A 20445-nucleotide genomic window follows, 5' to 3' on the forward strand; every position below is an offset into this window, starting at 1 on the left:
TATTTTGAAAAATTTATTTAATTTTTTAGTTTTTTTTTATTGATGGTAATTTTAGTAGCATGTGCATTGTATGTACTCAAGTCTAACTCATTAATAGAGCGCCATCTTCCGACATCCGATCCTACAGTTTTCGTTTTTGAAGTACGCTCGACGCGGTGCTAAATTACAGGTAGGCGTCCGCACTCCTGATAATGGGGCATTATGCCTCGAAGGAAGCCATCGAGACGCGCGAGGCTAAACATAATAAACCTGGAGTGCACTGAGTGAGAAATTACGCGCCAATCCACCTGCCCGTAATGCTGCATTCACCCCCCTCCCCCCTCCCCCTGCGCCGGCTCGCCGCGGATCTATTCATTTCTTACAATTAATCAAAATTAAATCAACCGCCGAGCACGCGGGCGAGTTTCGAGTCTAACCCCAGCACTGAACGGTCCGATTTCAGCCGGCGGAACGTTGAGTAGGCGTGTCCGTCGCGAAGAAATCTGGCCAATAGAGTGCGGTAACAAAATATCCGTATTGGCTATTAATAGGCCCCGCCCGCGCGCCTGGGGGGGACGTGGCCCCGCGCGGAACGACGTAACTGCCGCTCGGGCGTGCGGACTTACGCCCCGCTCGAACTGAGCGAACGAAACGAGCTTCAGCTCCGAAAGGGCGTGGGGCGTACGCAAAGGGTGCTGAAATACGCCAGTTCGGTAGTGGAGCCCCGGCCGGGCTCTGTCGAGGGGGGTTTTCTCGTTTTTACAAGGTGCCGGGCGGCGCCGGCGGTCAGAAGCGCTCCAGTCGCCGCGGCGAGTGCTCGTGTCGCAATCGCGAAACCACAATCTACACGATTTTCCGCGATTTTTCCACCGACTTGGAAAATAATTTGAAATATATAGCATTTACCGAACTTGGCTTAGTACTTATCGGTCTAATTTTATCAATACTTATTTAGATAAGCTAGAAAATAAAAGTGTTGTTACATTCAGAACTCAAGCAAGTGTTTTTATGATAAGAAACTTACTATTCTACTTATCGAAGTATCAATCGAATAAAGTTGTGAATAATATAGAATAGAAGTAATCATAAAATGGCTCTCCAAACAAAGAAGCAAATGTATGCAAAGTAAACTTAAGCAGAGAGCAGAAGAGAGAAGCTCTACGCAAAATGCAAGCGATGAGCGCGAACGCGAGCGCGCCCAGGGCGCCTCAACGCTCGCCGTTCGCTATCCAGGAGTTGCTGGGGCTCTCAGATAACAGAGAATCTAGAGAGAGATACTTTGAAAATCGAGATAGCGACAGAGTTTTGAATTTGTCAGAGAGTAGAGAGCCAAGATCACCCTACACTCCGCAGTTCCCTCTGCCAGCCTCCGTGGCGAGCCGGGTGGCCTATGCTGCGGCTTTCAACGCGCAAGCGGCGGTGGCTGCTGCCTTCCTGCCCGGGCCGCCGCTCCTGCATCCCCCACCTGGTGAGTGAATCATTTCTTCTCGGTCACTTTTTTCGTCGAGATTTATGCAGGCTTGATTCTATCCCATCTTATGAAAAAATGAACATTCTGCGATGCGATGATCAAATCGCTCTATTCCAATATTATAGCGGAAAGGCAACTTAAAATTATCAGCTGACTTGAAATTACTAAAAAAACAATACACAGTTAAAGCGTTTAATGAGATAATATTAACTTTCGTGCTTATTTATCAAGTTTACTAAACTTTTATTAGTGTTTAACGTTTGGCAAGCCTACACTCGTGTCAAAAAACCTTACCGAAGCCGGGTCTGGCGCGAAAGATGTTCGGTTCATTGTGGCGGTTGATTATAATATAATTAGGCCTTTATCGCGTAATTAGCATCTGTGCGCGCGCGCCGGCGGCTCGGGTTACGCGCGATTTAACTTATTGAGGGCCCTCGGCTTTGTCTCGGCTGTCTGCTCGAGAGCTCATTGAAAGCGGCCTAAGATGAGCTTGAAAGATCTTGACGGATGCAGTGTGAATCCGTTTAAAATATTGAGATTCGCTTTACTCCAGCAAACACGCCTCGAAGATTGATGGCAAATATTTTTAAATAAAGATGTATACCGCACCTACTTTCGCAATCATAATAACGTTTTAAAAATTATAAAACCGCTTTCCCTATTTAAATACATAGGTATATATTGAAAATAACACATATTTTTAGATTAACATTTTTATGTTTAAATGAATGAGATGTGTTAATAGTTATTACAACGTTAAGTCATTTTATAAGTTATTCCTCTCAAGGCAATAACTAAGTAATGCGTTTGGATAAAATATATGCAAAACTTATTTTCTTAGTTTTCATAAAAACAAAACAAAATAAAATTTTAACATTAGAAAACGTTACTTACATAACATATTACAATTTAAGCTTACCAGTAAGGTAAAGCTTTTTAAAGCCGACGGCAAAACTGAAGCTTTTTTAGTAGATATTTTAAAGCTCAAAACTAGAACATACATTGTTTGGTATCATGATAAAATGCTCATACTTACAAAAATACGGATAATATTATTAATTTATTGTTTAATTAATGAGCTGTATAAAGCTCTCTAATGAAAAACTTTACTAAATAACCCTCCTTCTGTCGCATGCGGGTAAAAAAGCTTTCATACTGTTGTTGTTATATTCTTTTCTTACTAAATTACGAATTTCACAATATTTTGTAATAATAAAATGCCAGGTAATCAAAAATATAACAGGTACTTAGTAAACAAAGGTTAACAAATAATAAATGTAATTATACATAGTTACTAAATTCGGGAGTACGTGTTTATCATATTTTTTTTACATTAAAGAGTAATATTTAAAAAATATTATGTACCTACTTATTGTCTTAAATCATCTTTTGTGTTAAATATTACAAATTGCATAGTAAGCAGGTACGAGTAAGTAATATAAGTAAATAATTTTGTTCCCCAACCTACGAAAATGTTACAATCATAGGTATTTATTCTGAAATATTATGTAGGTATTAATTTAATATTTTTCATGAACCTAAGTCTTCTATCGTTTAGACTATAATACGAGTATTTGTACAGCGTGAGTAAATAAATTTTACTGACTCAACATGCACTACAATACCCTGATTCATCATTTTCATTTAAAAACAGCAATATGAGTAAATATACTTAAAATTATAGTCGGCTTCGGAGGTGTTTATTAAACTATCTATGTAAATAATTATAATATAATGACCCGATACAATTACAGATATACACGAATGCACTATACACCATGACTTAAGATATAAATGCTCTTGCACAAAAAACAAATTGCCTTCAACGCATCCGATTCGCAACCGCTATATCAATTTAGGTCATTAAATCAGGATCTAGACATAGAACGACATTTTCTCTACATGTACTACCTAGGTACAAGGCGTGAGCCTATCTCTCTAACTTTGTAGGTTTTATTCATCGGGTCTAAACAGACAGATGTGCGTAGAGTGGTGTCAGTGGGCGCGCGGCAATCAGTGCGCAGCCGGCGCGAGACAAAGGACCCGGCCCTATTAGCGAATTATTATTATTAGCAGCTTCGTGCAATGAGGGAAACGATGTTTGGCGGATTCCTAAATTGCGACGATTAGGCCAAAAAAGTAACTAAGTCTGAATGCATCGCTTGCTATTACTAAAATAAGAGATCCGTGAGAACACTATGGATTTAAAACGTTATTTTATGTAATAATTAGTAAATGATTCCGGAGTAAAAAAACTGATGACATTTTAAGACCTGTATTTACCATGTGCCAAGTAAATAAATAAAATGCACCGGCCCGGAATTTCAAAGATTTCCTCTAACACAAAAAGGTGCTTTTTCAATCTAATATTATGGTCATTGCAAATGTTAGGGTATTAATGCTACAAAAAAAATATTAGCATGAATCCGCTTGAGTTTTCGGTATTGATACAAAGTTTTATTCTTCTTCTTCTTCCTCGTTCCCTCACTGATGAGGATCGCGACCACGGATAGTGTTCCTCCACAAAGTTTTATTACTCAGCAACTTAAAGACAATGAAAATCTTTTTTTTTTTGCCTAGAAAGCTTAAAAAATTAGGTTAAACACTATTTTTATCAACATCATTAATTTGTTTTAATATTTTATGGATAGATACGAGTATTTTAATAAGTTATTGTAATTTTGATAGCCAAGAAATTTAGTTATATTTAATTAAAGCTTTCCTAAGAAAGTTTAAACCAGAACTTAAAGTTAACAAGATAACTGTATTAATACTGCCTAAAAAGTTTATTTTCTTGATCAGCATAAATTAATATGACTTTATATAGAAAGCGCAACCTTAAATACTATTTTTCGATAAATTCACGAAAATAATCTACAAATTTCGAATTTACGGATTGATATAATTTTGTTACATTGATTTTTTGCCTTTATGGAAATCATTAGGGGCGGCCTATGTTCAGCAGTGGACGTCCTATGACTGAAATGATGATGATGATGATTTGTAACTTGGCTGAAACGTCTTCTTTTATCTCACACGTTTTTACGTCATAGCTCTGTTCGAAAATTGTTTATTAAAACACAACACCTACCCTCCTGAACTGGCCTATTGACCTCACAGCCCGTTCTCACATTTCCATGGCCGCCTAATCTAAAGCCCGAGGACAACACGCGGCAGCCAGCGACACCTCGCTCCGAACTGCCCAAAAAGACGGCTCCGACGGCCTTTGTCTCGAAGAAAGGACGCGACCACGCTCACACCTACTCAAATGCCCCTTTATGAGTGCACAAAGCGCGCAGATAAAGAGCACTCCTTCAATAGATGAATTAAAACAAGCTCTCATGACAGTGGTCAGTAAAAATAATAAGGTTTTTGACGGTTCTGGAGTGCGATTGTTCGAATTAGTGTTTGTTTACACTTCGCAAAACACGCTCGCTTAAACCTGTTGGGAACGGGGTATTCAATGACCTTACACCATCATTCTCAATTGTTCAACATCTACAACATCTTTTCTAATGTCAGAATCATTTAGCCTTTTTAAAAATACGTCTGCAAGTATTCGGATCCCAAGAATAGAAACCCTAGTACCTTTTAAATAAAGTTTTTAATACGTTAATCTGGTTTAGTCAAAATGATTGAGACTTCATTGCAATTTTGATATGCAATTGAAATTTATTTATTTAGAAACTCAACAGCTGCTTTACAATATTCGTGTTAGTTTTAAGAGCATTAAATCTAAGCCAATTAAAGAGTTTCCTAGCTGCTTAATAAGTTTGTATATTACATTTACCATGAAATGAGTTAACAAGCGTTGCATGCTCAACCGTGCCTATAAAATAATAATCACGATTGAACATGCAGCACTCTGGTAGTATACAACAACACAATTAAACATTCATTAAATAAAAATTCTATAAACTATTTATTAAAATACTTTACTATAAATTACAATGCTACGAGTATCATACTCGTGGTATAACATTATTTTGTGAAAACTGAAAAATGTTAAAAACTTTATGCGAATGAAATCACAGATGATGGTATCTCTGTAACCTTGTACAATGCATAAAATATTCGCATAATTAATAAACACACAGCCTGGGTTTTGAGTTTTGTCTCTTTGATAGGCTTGAATGAGTCTTAGAAATAATAAATACTAAACGTACGATTTTATGATTTATTCAGATTCCTTACTGATCAAATATTTTTAATTACAAAGCTTGTATGATAACAATATTTTTCACGTATTTGCTTTAGTAATTTACATGATTGAATTATAAATCCGTAGGCCCTTAGCATAAGATCTACCTAAGTTTATTTTATAAGGAAATACATTGTTTCTCATTTTAAGTGAAATGTGCAATTTCTTTTGAGAAATAAATTTTTAAACCTTATAAATAACTTGAAGAAATCGAACTGCCTAAGGCGGGAACTGCCTAGTTTGAGCAGCGACTCTAAATGCCATGAAATTTTACATAAATAATTTGTTCAAAAGACAACATTGACTCTATAAAACTACTTCAATTTGTGCAGTATATTTTGGTCACTGTATTTACGGTTATTGTCGTTAGCAGTGAACCCAAGTTGTAATAAACGCAAACGATTGTTGTTGTGCGTCCGTTGTCGGAGTACAATGTAGGTCACATCGATCTGCGGCGGAATGCGGCGCGAATTAGGCACCGCATTAGCAGTTATCAGACCCCTGCTTAAGCCCGTCAACACTGCCAGAGATAATTGTGGCGGACGTAGAGCAAGCTAAGTAGTACAACTGAACATATGCTAAGTTAGAGAACAACTGAACACATGTCATGCCGGCTGACAATATTGTCATTGCTGAAAAAAGCTCGTCCATGAAGCCCGTCAACACCGGCAGAGATCATTTTGTGGTAGACGTAGAGCAAGCTAAGTTTACGGAACAGCACAAATGAACACATGCTATGACGGCTGACAATGTTTTCATTACTGAAAAAAAGCTCGTTCATGAAGCCCGTCAACACCGGCAAAGATAATTGTGGCGGATGTAAAGCTAAGTTGTGGAATAGCATAACTGAACACATGCTATGACGGCTTAAAATATTTTCATTGCTGAAAAAAGCTCGTCCATGAAGCCCGTCAACACGGGTAGAGATAATTGTGGCGGACGTAAAGCTAAATTAGGGAATAGCATAACTGAACACATGCTATGGCGGCTGAAAAAGTTTTTCGTTACTGAAAAAGCTCGTTCACGAAGCCCGTCAACCCTGGCAGAGATCATTTTGTGGTAGACGTAGAGCAAGCTAAGTTTAGGAGATAGCACGACTGAGCAAATACTTTGACCGCTGAAAAAATTTTCATTACAGAAAAAAAAGCTAAAAAAAGCATAAAAAATAGTTCCTGATGCAAAGGTAAAATTACAGTAACTTATTTGCAATGCTTCGTATGTAATGATTTTTTTTCAATCGAAAATTACAATACATATACATAAATGTCATTAAGTAGAACAGTCTTTATTTCTTCACGAGTAAATTAAACTACTAGAAATTGATTTTTGTTGAACTTTATTTTATTTTCATCATATTGCGAGCATTATCGCTGCACTGTACTGCACTGGACAGTGAGCTTTACCCAAAAGGGTTGTATTTTACCTACAATATGGCCCATGCGCATGTGAGCTCTGCTAGGCCCATGAAAAATTACATGACAACTAAACATTCTAAACCCTATCTCCCTCGACATAGGGAACAAGATCGGGCAATCTGCCTGGGATAAATGAAGCTTTAACGTTTTGAACCTTATTTCCTCAGGAATAGAAAAGCTTATGATAAAACTGCACATACACCGCAACCCCCATGCAGGAACCAGTTTTAGGGTGTTGGGTGCAAGGGATTGCATTTAGCGATTTATAATTAAATAGCTATAAATGTTCTGTTTTAGTATACCTGTACTATTTATTAATTTAACACCAACAATAGTTGAATGCTATGCTTCCGAATGTGCTTATACTTAATTTTATATTTAGTTTAAAACCAAGATGGTCAGTAAAGTGAGTAGTGATTGATGAGATTAAAAGAGTATGATATAAAAGTTGTTTAACTGAACACAAAGAAGAAAAAGTTGTTCAATTTAAATGATCCTAATTTATCCTAATATACAAAGTTATTTCGATAGTGATTATTTCCGTCTATTGAGCCATCCATTGCTTCTAATACAAATATTTTTTTCTTATTTCGAGTAGCTGGTTAAACTGAATATCGCTTAACTAACACTTCAGACCAGTGACAGTAAAATTTCTGCTGAACCTGTCTCTTCTGAACCGATGTTCAGTCAGTTGATTCTATTAAATGATCTGTATTTGCGTGTATAAGCAAACTCGCGGTGGTTTCATTATGACTACTTACTCTTGTTTTCTTGTTTTAAAAAGCTACTTTAAAACGCTCCCGCCCATGCTTTGGTCCGTGTTGCAATTTGGTTCTCTCGCGGGGGGAGCCGAGGTGCCAGTAAGCTGTGGCGCGGTATTACTACCTACAGCCGATACACACTCACTTACCTACTTTCTGACGGCTTGCGAGACGATCTCCTTATTATTGTAGTCAAGCTTATCCGTTGACATAATAAAATGCTCAGCAAGAACGACAGAAAAGTCATGCGACAAAAATTGACTGCTATTTGCATGCCAGTTGTGGTGATTTGTGCGAACTATTTTTATATGGACAAAACGTTGTACCTTTAAAATCTAGATTTTAGACTACTAGTAGTCTATTGACGAAACTAGAAAATAATTATCTAGTAGATCATCTTTTTCTATCAAGTGGGTTGAAACAACTGAGTTAACCTGGTGTCAGACATAGGCATCTGACATGGCTTAATAAAACCAACGACTTCAACATTCCCTTTCTGGAAAATCAAATTGATGCAAGTCCGCAATGCTCTAGCTAGCCAAATTGGAAATCAAACCTCTATACCGGGTCGTTTTCGTCTAGTGATAAAAACACAGATTTTGGATTTTCACTATTTGCACACATTCATAAACCGTACCCATATCTGTAGAACAAAGCACGTTCAAGTTAAGTTTGAAAACAGGCATCTTGATAGTGGTGTTGATAAGAAAACAGCGAGGGCGGTGCACGCAGGGGAGGCCGTGAGGACCCGCGGCTCGACACCTCCGCACAAAGCCGCCTGCTAATAGCTAGTTTCACACCACTAGGCGCGCACACCCGGCTGTGGCTGCGCCTTAATTAATGTGGCTTTTTGTTGTAAAGGAAATTTTAATTACAACCAGGGAAAATTGCAAAAAAATCTTACCGTTAGTTATGTGGGTACTCAACAGTTACATACCTAAAATCTTAGTTTAATCATTAATCGATAAAATTGTTTGGTATTTAGTACGAGTATCTATAAATCGATGGCATAAGTACCTTACAGCTCCTCTTCAGGATCAAATTTTCATTTTCAATTGCATTATAGGCTGATTTAAGTATCTGATAAAACCTGCAGACACTTTTGTTCTTTTACTTGGATAACTTCACAAATTTCGTGACAAACAAACAGAATAATTAAATTTAACTATGTCTCTGCTATACGCCTCAGCCCAGATCTCTCTAGTTATGCGGGAACAAACACATTTTTATTAGGCAAACTGTATTCGCATTTCTAACTCGCGGAGTTAGAGTTTAAATTTATTTAGCAAATCCAGGCGGCTCCCTGTCTAATTAGCCTGAAAACGTAACTATGGCTCGTAGTTAGATTTTAAGCTTTATGATTAAATGCTAAGGTCCATTTGCGGGTGCGTCGCAGAACAATAATAGAGGACACTCGACCCGGCGCGAGATTTCCCGCGGGTTTCACTTTCGAAAGTGCTCAGTTCACACTTTTGTATGGAAATGTTAAAGAAATTCGCGGAGCTGAGACTTATTTATGTTTTTGAAGAATTCCGAGCGCCTCTGCGGAGGGAGCGCGTCTTGAGGCACGGACGCAAGTGTTTTACGCTACCTATGGTGCTCATAGTGGCTCATAATAACAATTACTTTAATTGTAGCCACATTCAAACTCTAACATTTTCAGCGTGGGTCAGTTTTCCTTAATCTACCTGTTAACTAAATTAAATATAAAGGAATTGACCTCAATACGTCCTGTAGATACAATAATAAATATGCTCTATCTGTGCTTTTTGATCATATATCATCATAAACCACAATTACATCAAGCAAATGACCTACATAGCTGTCTCTGTCGGACTAATGCCCGTATATCATGCCGTCCCGCTCGCCTATATAGCGATTATGATAATGCGGTGTTGCATATGAATTGGGCCCTTATTTCCGATGAGTCGCGGAATCGCCTTATTATGGTGATTTTATTAACTTGATGGTATGTAATGTGTTTATTTCGCAGTAAGCGACGCTCCATACTTTTCGCGCGCAGCATAATTTCAAGTTATTGGGTGAATGGTGACAAATGAGTAGATGGCGGATCGTAAAAATGAATTGAGTCATTGCGAGAGCCTTATTATGACGGCTATGGTTTATGTGATAGAAGGATATTCCGCTTTTGATAAAATAACGTATTTGATGTAGAGCAGTAAGAAATTAGACGAGATTGCTGAATAGAATTTTATTCCAGTATTTTTTTTCAGATATTGATTGCCTAAACTTTTAGTTCTTTTGTAAATGCAAGTACATATGTAGATATATCTTGAAACTCTATACAAAAACTCGAGCGTGTGGCATAAAATATTCCCGAAGGAAGGTGGCCCTAAGCCGCCGCCGGATCGCTCCTAAACACTTGTTTTCGCAGCCCGCGCCAAAACGCACCCCGAAAAATCTATACCGTCCCCCGCCCCCATCCACTCCAGTTTTGGACTTTTTACTCCAAGATGACTTAATTTTCTTCCACCGACGGTTTTTCTTGAAAAAGTGTATTAGAATGGCGCTCGAGGGGGGTATTCTGGTAAAGTGTAAACGGTCGGGATTAGCATTTACTCCACAATACGCGTTGTAGGTCTGTGCACGAATACGTTTTATTCGCGTGATCGTTTGTGAATTGCGTTTTCGTATTATTGTGCGAGCGCTCGAGGTCATTTGGCTGATCTGTGTTCGATTTTGTCTCCTTTAAATAATTCACCTTGAGTAAAACTAAAAACACATCTACCTCCAGTCTATGATATACTACGCAAATAAATTGCTAGAATCTCGCGCCACGGCTACTAATTACAGCCCCTGAAAGTATCTTCACTGAAAAACAATCTGAAATGAAAAAAGTTCGGATTCCCACTGAAGTCTTTTGAAGACGCAAAAGGAAAGTTAATTCAAGAACTGCAGCGTCTATCATAACATTTAACGGCGTGGAAAATGCATTTTAATTTCTTTAGAATCCGAAAGCGTCTCCCAGGCGGCATTGTGTTCAAACGCGCTGCGAAGGCGGACTAAGTAGGCCGCGGCGATCAGGTCGTGTGGTCGTGCACCTACATGCAGGTGTTAGGTTTATTAAGACTCTGCTTATATTTTTAGTCCATTATCTACTTTTGTCTATGATCTTCTTTGGATTAAGAACATTACCTATCGCTGTTTTTTCTTTGTTTGAAGTTGATTGAGTTAATTAATTTTATTAAATTAGACCGTGCATGTTAAAATATTGGTCATCAGACTCGACTCGCAATGATCTTTAAAACTAATAACTTAACATCAGGTGCGATTGTGGTCAAATACCTGCCTTGTTATGCATAAAAAAAATCCTTAGATTCTTACATGATTTTGATGTTGTTGTTTAAATGTTTCATATTTTTAATGTTATACAATTAAGAAAAAAATAAGTAGGTATTACACGTTTACTACGCCGTAAATCGGAATCTGTGATTGAAAATAATTTTCAGCATTTTCACGGTCCATGTTGTCGCCCAGTCGTGTCATGGCGTCGCAGTTGTGTCACGCAGTTGTCTTGACTTCAGAGTCGTGTCATGCAGTCGTGGCGACGTCGTGTCGTGTAGTGATCGGACGCCGCTGTCGGGTCGTGAGGCCGCAGATGAGGGTCGGAAGCGCCTCGGGCCGGGGCTCATTGTTAATTAACTGGAGCTCAGTCGGCAGCGACAATCGCCGCAGAAGCCGACGGTACACACAGCGGCAGCACTCATATTTTAATTTCATATTCATATTTTTTTCTTTACCCGCAAGGGTGCGTTAAAATAAACTGGAATAAGAAAAAAGATCGTATAAAATTCATATTTTTAAATATTAAGCTTTTAACGACTCGTTCTTTAGGATTAGATGTCTAAGGGGCTTTTAATAGTAGAGTCCCTAATTTTTCTTTTCAAAATAGCTTCGTATTTCGAAATAATAATTACACACATGAATTATTGTGAATGATGGATCTCCATTCATGTGTGTAATCGTTTTATTGTCATCGTAATATTATTAAAATAATCGGTATTTTGTTATTGCACCTCTTAAAATTATTTTAAAAGTATGCATCGGTCGTTATGAAAATTCCCTGTCATTTGGCTAAAACGATGCATTGGTAGGTAAGGGTTGTAAGCTAAGGCCTATGTATTAGGCTGTACCATTATCATATCAAGTCCATTATGTACAACAATCAAATATTCCCCAAAAAGTATCCCCAGTGTGTCACTCGCCGTACAAAATCGCCGGCCGCCGTATGAAATCGCTATTTTCTTATTAAGCGAAAAGTGAGGCAATCCGAGGCGTTTAATGAGGCTTTCCCGGCGCTCTAATTGATTAATTAACACAAGGCAATAGGGTCCACAATCCCGCGCAGATACTTGTAATGAATTAAGTAAATGGAACGCGGCCGCATTGACGTTCAATTATCTGTTAATTGATTTCGTCTATTTCTTAATTAAGTCTTGAATAGGAAGTTCTGGGCTCGCTCCTCGTCTGGCGCAATACGTAGGCTATACTAAGAGTTATACTCTTGTCTGTCCGTCTGTAGAATAGACTCTCTTCCAAACTACAGGATGACTTAATGTAATTTGAAGATTTTATTATAATTTAAACTTAAGTACAAGTATGAAGTAAAGCAAAAAGAGTATGGAAGCTTTAATCATTATTAGGAAAAACTAGAATAGTTTTCATTCTGGTTTCTGGAAGGGGTATGCGTACATGCGCACGATAGAATTTCTGTGACAGATCGAAATTCATCCAAACCGATGTACGAGTAAGTAATAGGCAATATCGCAATTAAAATTGGTAGTTAGGGTAAACCAGAGAGTGATTGCCCACTGGTAGTGAATGCCCGCTTTAAGAATAATATTGTCAGAAGCTGACTTTGAATCACTCTAGTTAGATTTGAATTTACTAAGTAGATGGCTCCGAGATCAATGTACAGTAGATTTAAAATTTACAATAGGAAATACTAAAAAAAAACAGTTATGGCGGATTTTGTCAAGACGGGTGAAAATGTTACTCAAACAGGTAAAGACTTTAACAATTTTACTAAGGAATTACTTGCTTAGAGGTAAAATTTTTTTTGCAAGTTATTTAATATTCAACTAATAGTGTATTGTCATGATGAAATTATAAGTGTTTTCTCCATTATCAATGAAAATAACTGATAAAATTTGATTTCTAACGGTCATTTTAACGGTGGGTAATCACTGCACGTAAATCTGTATATTTTTAGTTATTGCCCACCATCATTTCAGTTATTGCCATATGTTAATGTATAGTTATTGCCCAGGGCAATTATTATTAGAGTGTTGCCACCATGCAGTAGCAGTGTTTAAGTTGCTCATTGCTAGACTTGTTTTGCAATTTACAGGCATAAATATTGAAATGGCTTTTAAATGTTTATTTTCAGTATGTCAAAGACTCCAAAAGTTCAATATAGTATAGAAAATTTGCAAAAAGCGATCGAAGCTGTACAAGATGTATCCAACAATTTATCTACAAGATAAATTGCTGAAAAATATGGTTTGGCTTGAAAAAATTGATAAAAATTCAAACGCAAATACAAAAAATGAAAATTCTACGTTAAATCTACTAGTGAAAATGTTAATTGTAAGGAAATAGATACAACTTTAGGGAAGAATAACCAACAGCTAATTGAACATTCTGAGCAACCACTTGAACTGATATCAAAGAAGATAAAAAAATAAATACATATAAAATTCAATTTTTTGCGTCATCTATGTTTTGAAGTAAATGATTCTGTCTCTACCGATTCTGACTCATCAACATCAGCTCAAGAAATATTTGATAATATGTTAATAAGGCCAAACGCAATTTATTTTGAAATTTTGAAGACTGTACTACTAGAATTTAAGTTTAATGTTTTGTTTTGTTTATTTAAAGCCTATTTTGTCATTTTAAAATTGATTATTTTGTTTTAAGATACTGGGCAATTACTGTGCTTTGATGTGGGCAATTAGTGTAAGTAATGGGCAATGACTGTACTTTTTGGAGGATTTTAAATTTATTTCAATATTTTCTAAGTTACGTAAGTTTTAACTAAAAACTGTTAATATTCTGTTTAACAGTTTATTGAGTTATAAGAAAAAAGTCATAAATGGTCGATAATTAAAATACTTTCTTTAATTTTTCATCTCAATGTGTTTGAAATATTTAAGTGGGCAATAGCTATACGGTTTACCCTACTTTTATTTTATTTTGTCTTTTCACCCTCAAAGTCAGCCAAATTTAGCCACGAGCACGTCGCTAATTACTAAAACAATCAGCTGCTTGTGACGTCACGGTCTCAAATCTCCGTGAGCCATTACACGACGCCCGCGAGCCTCACATCTCATCTATAGAGACACGGCTCTACAGTGCAGCCAGGGAGAGCAGGGCCACTTGTAACTATGCGCAAACTGGCCGAATGACATGTGGCTTTAAAGTCATGATTTGCGAATACATGTTTTTTCAGTGTCCGGACATCCAATGCATATGTTCATTCGTTCGTGCTAAATGAAGTCCACTGCTGGACAACAGCCTCCCCCAATTGTACTGTTGTCTCTACATAATTTTACTAGGAAGAACAGTTTCAGTAGAATACATTGTCAAGCGTTTATCTCATATCTCAAGAAGAGTCTACTACTACAGTTGTGGACAGTTCAAAATATGTATATAGAACAACTTATCTAATTTCCCATTCTCTTTGTCTTTAAAAACTAAAACTTTTCATCAATTGATGAGTCTATCGATCAACCGATACGATTTTGATCGAAATATAGACACTTTTTTTACTTTATCTTTCTATCGGTACTTGCTAAAGAGGTGGATCTACTGATTAACCCGCTGCTGTGCCACCAGGCTGTCTGTCTCTCGACATCAAAGCTCGTCGTGAATGCCAATTGGTTTTTTATCGTTTTCTCGAGACGTGTGACAACATTCCCCTTTCTCCCCGCGCCTTGTATCATCTTGCTGGACGGGGTAATTTCGCGAGATAATACACAAGACGATACATACAAGAAGTTAGCTAAAATAACGGATACCAACTTTAAATCCAATTGTATATCGTTGTACTGAAAATAATATACTCTTACAGTTAATTAATTACCTAACGATATAACATGTATTATTTTTATTTGATGAGAAGTGAGCATCTCTAAAATAATATCCCTATGAGAATACATATTTACGCATCTAACTTTCACGAAATATTTCCAAGTACTTGACGTAACAAAACCCACCAAATCCCCCAGCTACAGGTACTAACAAAATTAGACCATCATCACCTCTAAAACAGTAAACAAGTCGCCACACCCGCCGGCGTTCCTCCGAGCTCTCGTGTTACACCGCAACGGCCACTCGGGGCAGACCCCTTGCGTCCTCTATGCTGCATCACGTTTCCCCGCGCGCTCACCCGGCGGGAGAGACGCGGGGGGTCTTGTAGCACTGGTCCTGCATAAGCTTATTCTCAAATGTGACCAGATCATCCTGACCCATGAGGTATGGCTCTCCACCCCCGCTACCGCCTGGTTCAGTATACGCGCAGGGGACGAGGTGGATCCGCGCTGGCTGGTGGTAGAGCTACAGAACGGCGTGCAGTAGTGCTCACTTCACACGTCCTACAAAGCGCCCTAACTGCCTGCTATTACCACTGCTCAACCCCCCTATCCCGGTAGGGATGAGACACATCGATTGCAAAATTCACTAACGTTAATCATTAAAATAACGAACGAATCAAATTCCTAATGAAAAGGATTAATTGCGCGATCCGCATCGAAAAATGAAAATCTTTTGTAAGTGTATAGAGTAACAAGACTGAAACCTGTGGTAATATATATTTTGAATTTTGGTAACGAGCGATTGCAATTAACAAATTATGCTAAAACTACAACTAATTAGATGTTTAATAGTGTTCATAAAATCATTAATATTAAGTATTAACTTATCGTAATAAAGCTCCTCATGGAGACAATCTAAATTAGGTTTGTGAGGTGAGGACAGTATTTGAATTAAAAATAATACCAAGAACTTCTATAAGTACTCGTATCTTTGCAACATTAGAAGTAATAGATTGTATTACACTCATTTCTACAAAAAAATACTTTACTTTTAAATCGTCTCTTGTAAACTTTTCTAAATTTTCTTCTAACGCCGCCTTCCCTTAGTAAATAAAATGAATCTGTTAGCGCAGTTAATTAAGAAATAACTCTGTCAAATAAAACCAACCAAAGAGATCCAAATAGCGCGCGTTCCTCTAGACTCTAGCCCTCCGCCGACAAGCACGGCGGAAACTACGGGCTTTTAATTTAAATTAATTAGCACGTAGTTATTAGCGAAAACTCTGCCACATCACTAGAGTGCCGCGCTTCCAGCTCCATGCCAAAACATAACTAAATTACTACTTAATACGGTGTTAATTCCAATGCACGTGCTACGAACTTAAGCTGATGTTGCAAGCCAATTTAATCCTTAGTCTTCTTATTTTAAAGCCCAAAATTCAAGTGACAAAAGACACAAAATAAGGACTGTATTGAGGCCCTCGATGTGCCGACAAATGAACCAAACTGAGCTCTTACAAATTAATAATTATAAGGATTTAACTAACAAATGATCAATTTTGAAGTTGGTTTTTGTATTTTCTCCAATTTTCTTACTCATTTCCATTTCTAAATACCAAGTTTCGAATAGTATGATTAAATAAATTGCTTAATCTGTTGTAGTCTGGCGAACTTAATTTAATTAAGCTAAGATTAATTAGAAAACCAATTCCTTTAGGGTTGTTACCTACGAGTATCTTACGTTGTTTAAAAATTTTGACACTTTAATAAATTTTGCAGTAATAATTACAATAATGTATTAATGTAAATACACACTAAGTACACTCACAAAAGTAGAGGCGTGCTCAACCCTTCTGGCGTCAATGGCGAGCGCCGCGGCGTCTTTGTCGCACGACAGCGCGTTTTGTCGCCGATCGCCGCCCACTTGATTACCCATTCACAATATTGTGACAGCCACCACCTTCTTATTTAACGCTCTGTGACGGTTTCATTGTAGCAACCGTTTTTGTAACCTCTTTGTGACGCTTCCTCGGATCCAGGTGACAAAAGATCCCGCCATTGTTACATTTGGGATGCAACAAATTAATTTACAATAGCTTTTTTCGGTAAGTGTCGTCGAATTGATATGGGAACAATACGCTCCAACGTGAAAGGAGAACAAATTGTCATTAAACATTCCACTTTCTTGTTAATGTCGTTCTGTTGCTATTAATAGAGAAAAGTAAACAATGCACTATGAGGTGGACGTTTACTATCCCAAAACGTTACTAAGGATTGTGGTTTTAATTCACGACTCTACAGCGGCTACATGCCATGTGCAAATGAGAAACCATAATTAGGTACAGTTGTAAAGATCTAGCCTTAGCTATAAATTAGCTGTATTCAATTTAAGAACCCACTGTTTTCACTAGCTTTAAATTTTGATATAGTAGGTATTTACCGGCACAAATTGTAATTTTTTTCTTCATGCTTCTTCTTTCCATATATGAATACATTTATTTTCTCTAAGAACCGCCACTTGAAACAGTTGTGTTTGGTTGAAAGCGACGTTTGTGAAGCACATAATTGGATCGGTCGCTGTCGAGTTATCGTCTCGTTCGCGGAATCAGCCTGTTTGAGCAGGCCCTCGACACGTCGAATATTAATGTCGGTGACTTGCCGATTCACAACTAGCCTCGGAAATTGGAGCGAGATAATTATATCAATCGCCGCGTCAGAATTGGGATGCACAAAAACATCACTCGACGGATGTTTATTTAACATGAAAAAACTGGATCAAGGTTCATTATAACTACAGTAGCAAGAAGGTAGAGCTGTTGTTTATTCACACAATACGAGGATTTTTTGCTATGGAGGAAAAAATATAATAAAATGTTGTCATCAAAAGCGTACAGATGAACCTCTAAATTTCAATTTCAACATTGATTGTTTAACAAATAATTCGCTTTTCATTCCTTATTATGGAAAATTTCAACGAATTAGGTACCTATTTTTTTTTTAAATTTTCCTAATAACCTTAGTTGTAAAATAAAATGTTTAACAACGTATGAATTTCCATTCAATGTAGAACCAATTACAAACGGGCGGCGTGAAGAATGTGAAATGTTTGCAATATCTATTAGCGATGGGCAATAATCGCAGCCGATGGAGAGGCGATTAGCGAACGCGATATTGTAGAGTCGGGCCGCTGGGCGCTGGGGCGCACCCTCGGCCGTAATCCTGCCGGAATGCGCCGGAGTTTCGATGACCACATTTCGAAGAGCTCTATTTTTATTTGCCATTGTCAAATAAATTAAAATTAATTTTGATTTTGTATAATTTTATGAAATCAAAAATTGTAAGAGGCTATTCACGACTAATTATCTATATATATAAAAGAAAGTCGTGTTAGTTACTTCGCTTATAACTCAAGAACGGCTGAACCGATTTAGCTGAAAATTGTCAGGGAGGTAGTTTATAGCCAGGAGAAGGACATAGGATACTTTTTATCCCGTTATTTATTGCCATTAAGGCGGAACAAAGTTCGCCGGGTCAGCTAGTATTGTTATAAAATGCAACTATTTAGCACCGCCTACTCAAATTCTCTGTTTTGTCCAAGGTCAGCTGGGAGAGAATGCTACATGGCATTAAGCTTGCCTTTTGTGCAGTTTATTTAAATGTTGTGTGCAATAAAGTTTTTAAATAAATAAAATAAAATAAATAATGTATAGACCAAACGCAAAATAAAAATTATCACAATATTACAAATTACTTACTACCTCAGTACCTCCCTATATTTCCCATCCTAGTGCAAAAGCATTAGCATAGTTCATCATACCAGTACACATAGGTATTCTATATAATTGTGTAGAATATTTTCAAAAGAAAGCAATATAATTGTGTAGAGTCTACAATAGTTTTTTTTAATCTCAAGTGCCATAATTTGCAGCCAGACCGAGCGAGGACCGCTATTTCATTAAGTGCCGGCTAATCCGCGCACAAAGCGCGATCTAATTGGAATTCTATCGCGACTGTTTTGACATGTGCACTCTCATAAATTACGGAGGATTACCGCAGCCCTTTATTACGGTTTATGAGCACCAGCTTTGTATTGCCATGCGTGCTAGAGGACATTGGGAACTTTTCCGAACTGTCAAATACCTTCTCGTACTGTCAGATTGTTTAGTTGTCAACAGTTGAGAGTTGTTGAATTGTGATAAAATTAGCGTTTACCAATATTCATACTACGAATTCTATTTTTCTATGCTACGAACTACGAGGCATCCTAGGTATTTTACTAAAAGTGTTGTTTTAGCGTATTAAGGACTGTTAATGTAATATTTTGTCAAAATAAATTCCCTGAACTCATTTACCTACGTAACTGCAAAATATTATGAAATATTTTAAAGAAAACTATCTACGCCTAAAATTAACTCAAGCAGTACAGCTACTACTATAGACAGCTACAGAAATAAAACTAATTAATCTAAAATAGTACTTGCGCTGCGATGCGACATAATATTATGTATATTTATTTATAAATAAATATTATGCTGTAGGTATATGTCAGTAAGGCTCGAGCGCCACTACAGTGCGTGCTGTTGAATCGTGCCGCGCTAATGCGCCATTAGCCGCGACAATGTCAACTAATTTGCATTGTCAGCGCAGCTTACCTTAATTAACTCTGCAACATTTTTCTATCATTAATTCCAAGCAGCATACCTATACTTTAAGTTCGGTACCGAACAATAAAAAATAAAAACACTTGACCTAACACTACACGTCAATTAAATTAAATTATACGAGTAGAATGATCTACGACTATTTATACTCTTATGACATTCCTCGACGAGTAGTTAGCTATAATTGATTTGGCGCTCGTATTCTTTGATGTAGCCCATATTTAGGAGTGATTATGTAATCAATTGGATTACGTGTCAATATATCGGACACAAATTACGGGCGCACAATGAACAAATACACATCATCGAGCATGGGATCGTCCAATCATATTAATCAAATTAACAACCGATTAACAAGTAAAAAATCTCCCGTCACGATCGGCCAGCCTCGTTAAGGCTGACAGCCGACAGCGTCGAGGGTCCGTCACAATTAAACCTATTAATTCAAACGTTCTGTTAATCATTAATAAATCAAAGAATTTTCATATAAATTAACGGAGCATTGGAATAGAGTCATAACATTCACTTTACAATTAAAGTGAGTAGGCTTATTTTTTTGCATGTTACGAGTATATTTTAAGTGTCGAAGTAGTTTAAGTAACCAAAATAAGTTCAATACTTATATATATATATTAAGTTTTTTTCTATTGCGCTTTATAACGCTTGAATTAGATAAAAAAATTCTGCAAAGTACCAGTAGAGATTGCAAAGATCTTTTTTTGTGCTGCGTCAACACATTCCTACAATATGATCTTCATGACATGTGTATGTGTGTTCGTATGCCCACCTGTTAGTGGGTTCCAAACCAGCCAATACTTTAAACGATCCCTTATACAGTAACTGTTTTTACTTTAATTAGTGTGGAAAATGATCTAAAAATTATCCTACATTTTTTGTAT

The 20445-nt window shown here is 37.2% G+C and overlaps 1 protein-coding gene across 1 annotated transcript in view; it reads left to right on the forward strand.

Moving 5' to 3' along the window:
* Positions 1–774: 774 nt before the first annotated feature.
* LOC114349679 (visual system homeobox 2) overlaps positions 775–20445 on the forward strand; it is a 95974-nt gene continuing 76303 nt past the window's right edge. Inside the window, exon 1 of the mRNA XM_028300149.1 lies at positions 775–1447. Coding sequence (XP_028155950.1) covers positions 1147–1447 — 301 coding nt within the window. The 5' untranslated portion in view covers positions 775–1146. The remainder of the gene's footprint in view (positions 1448–20445) is intronic.

Source organism: Ostrinia furnacalis, unplaced genomic scaffold (assembly GCF_004193835.3).
Source record: "Ostrinia furnacalis isolate ACB-3 unplaced genomic scaffold, ASM419383v2 OfSCF0695, whole genome shotgun sequence".
NCBI classification, from domain to species: domain Eukaryota; kingdom Metazoa; phylum Arthropoda; class Insecta; order Lepidoptera; family Crambidae; genus Ostrinia; species Ostrinia furnacalis.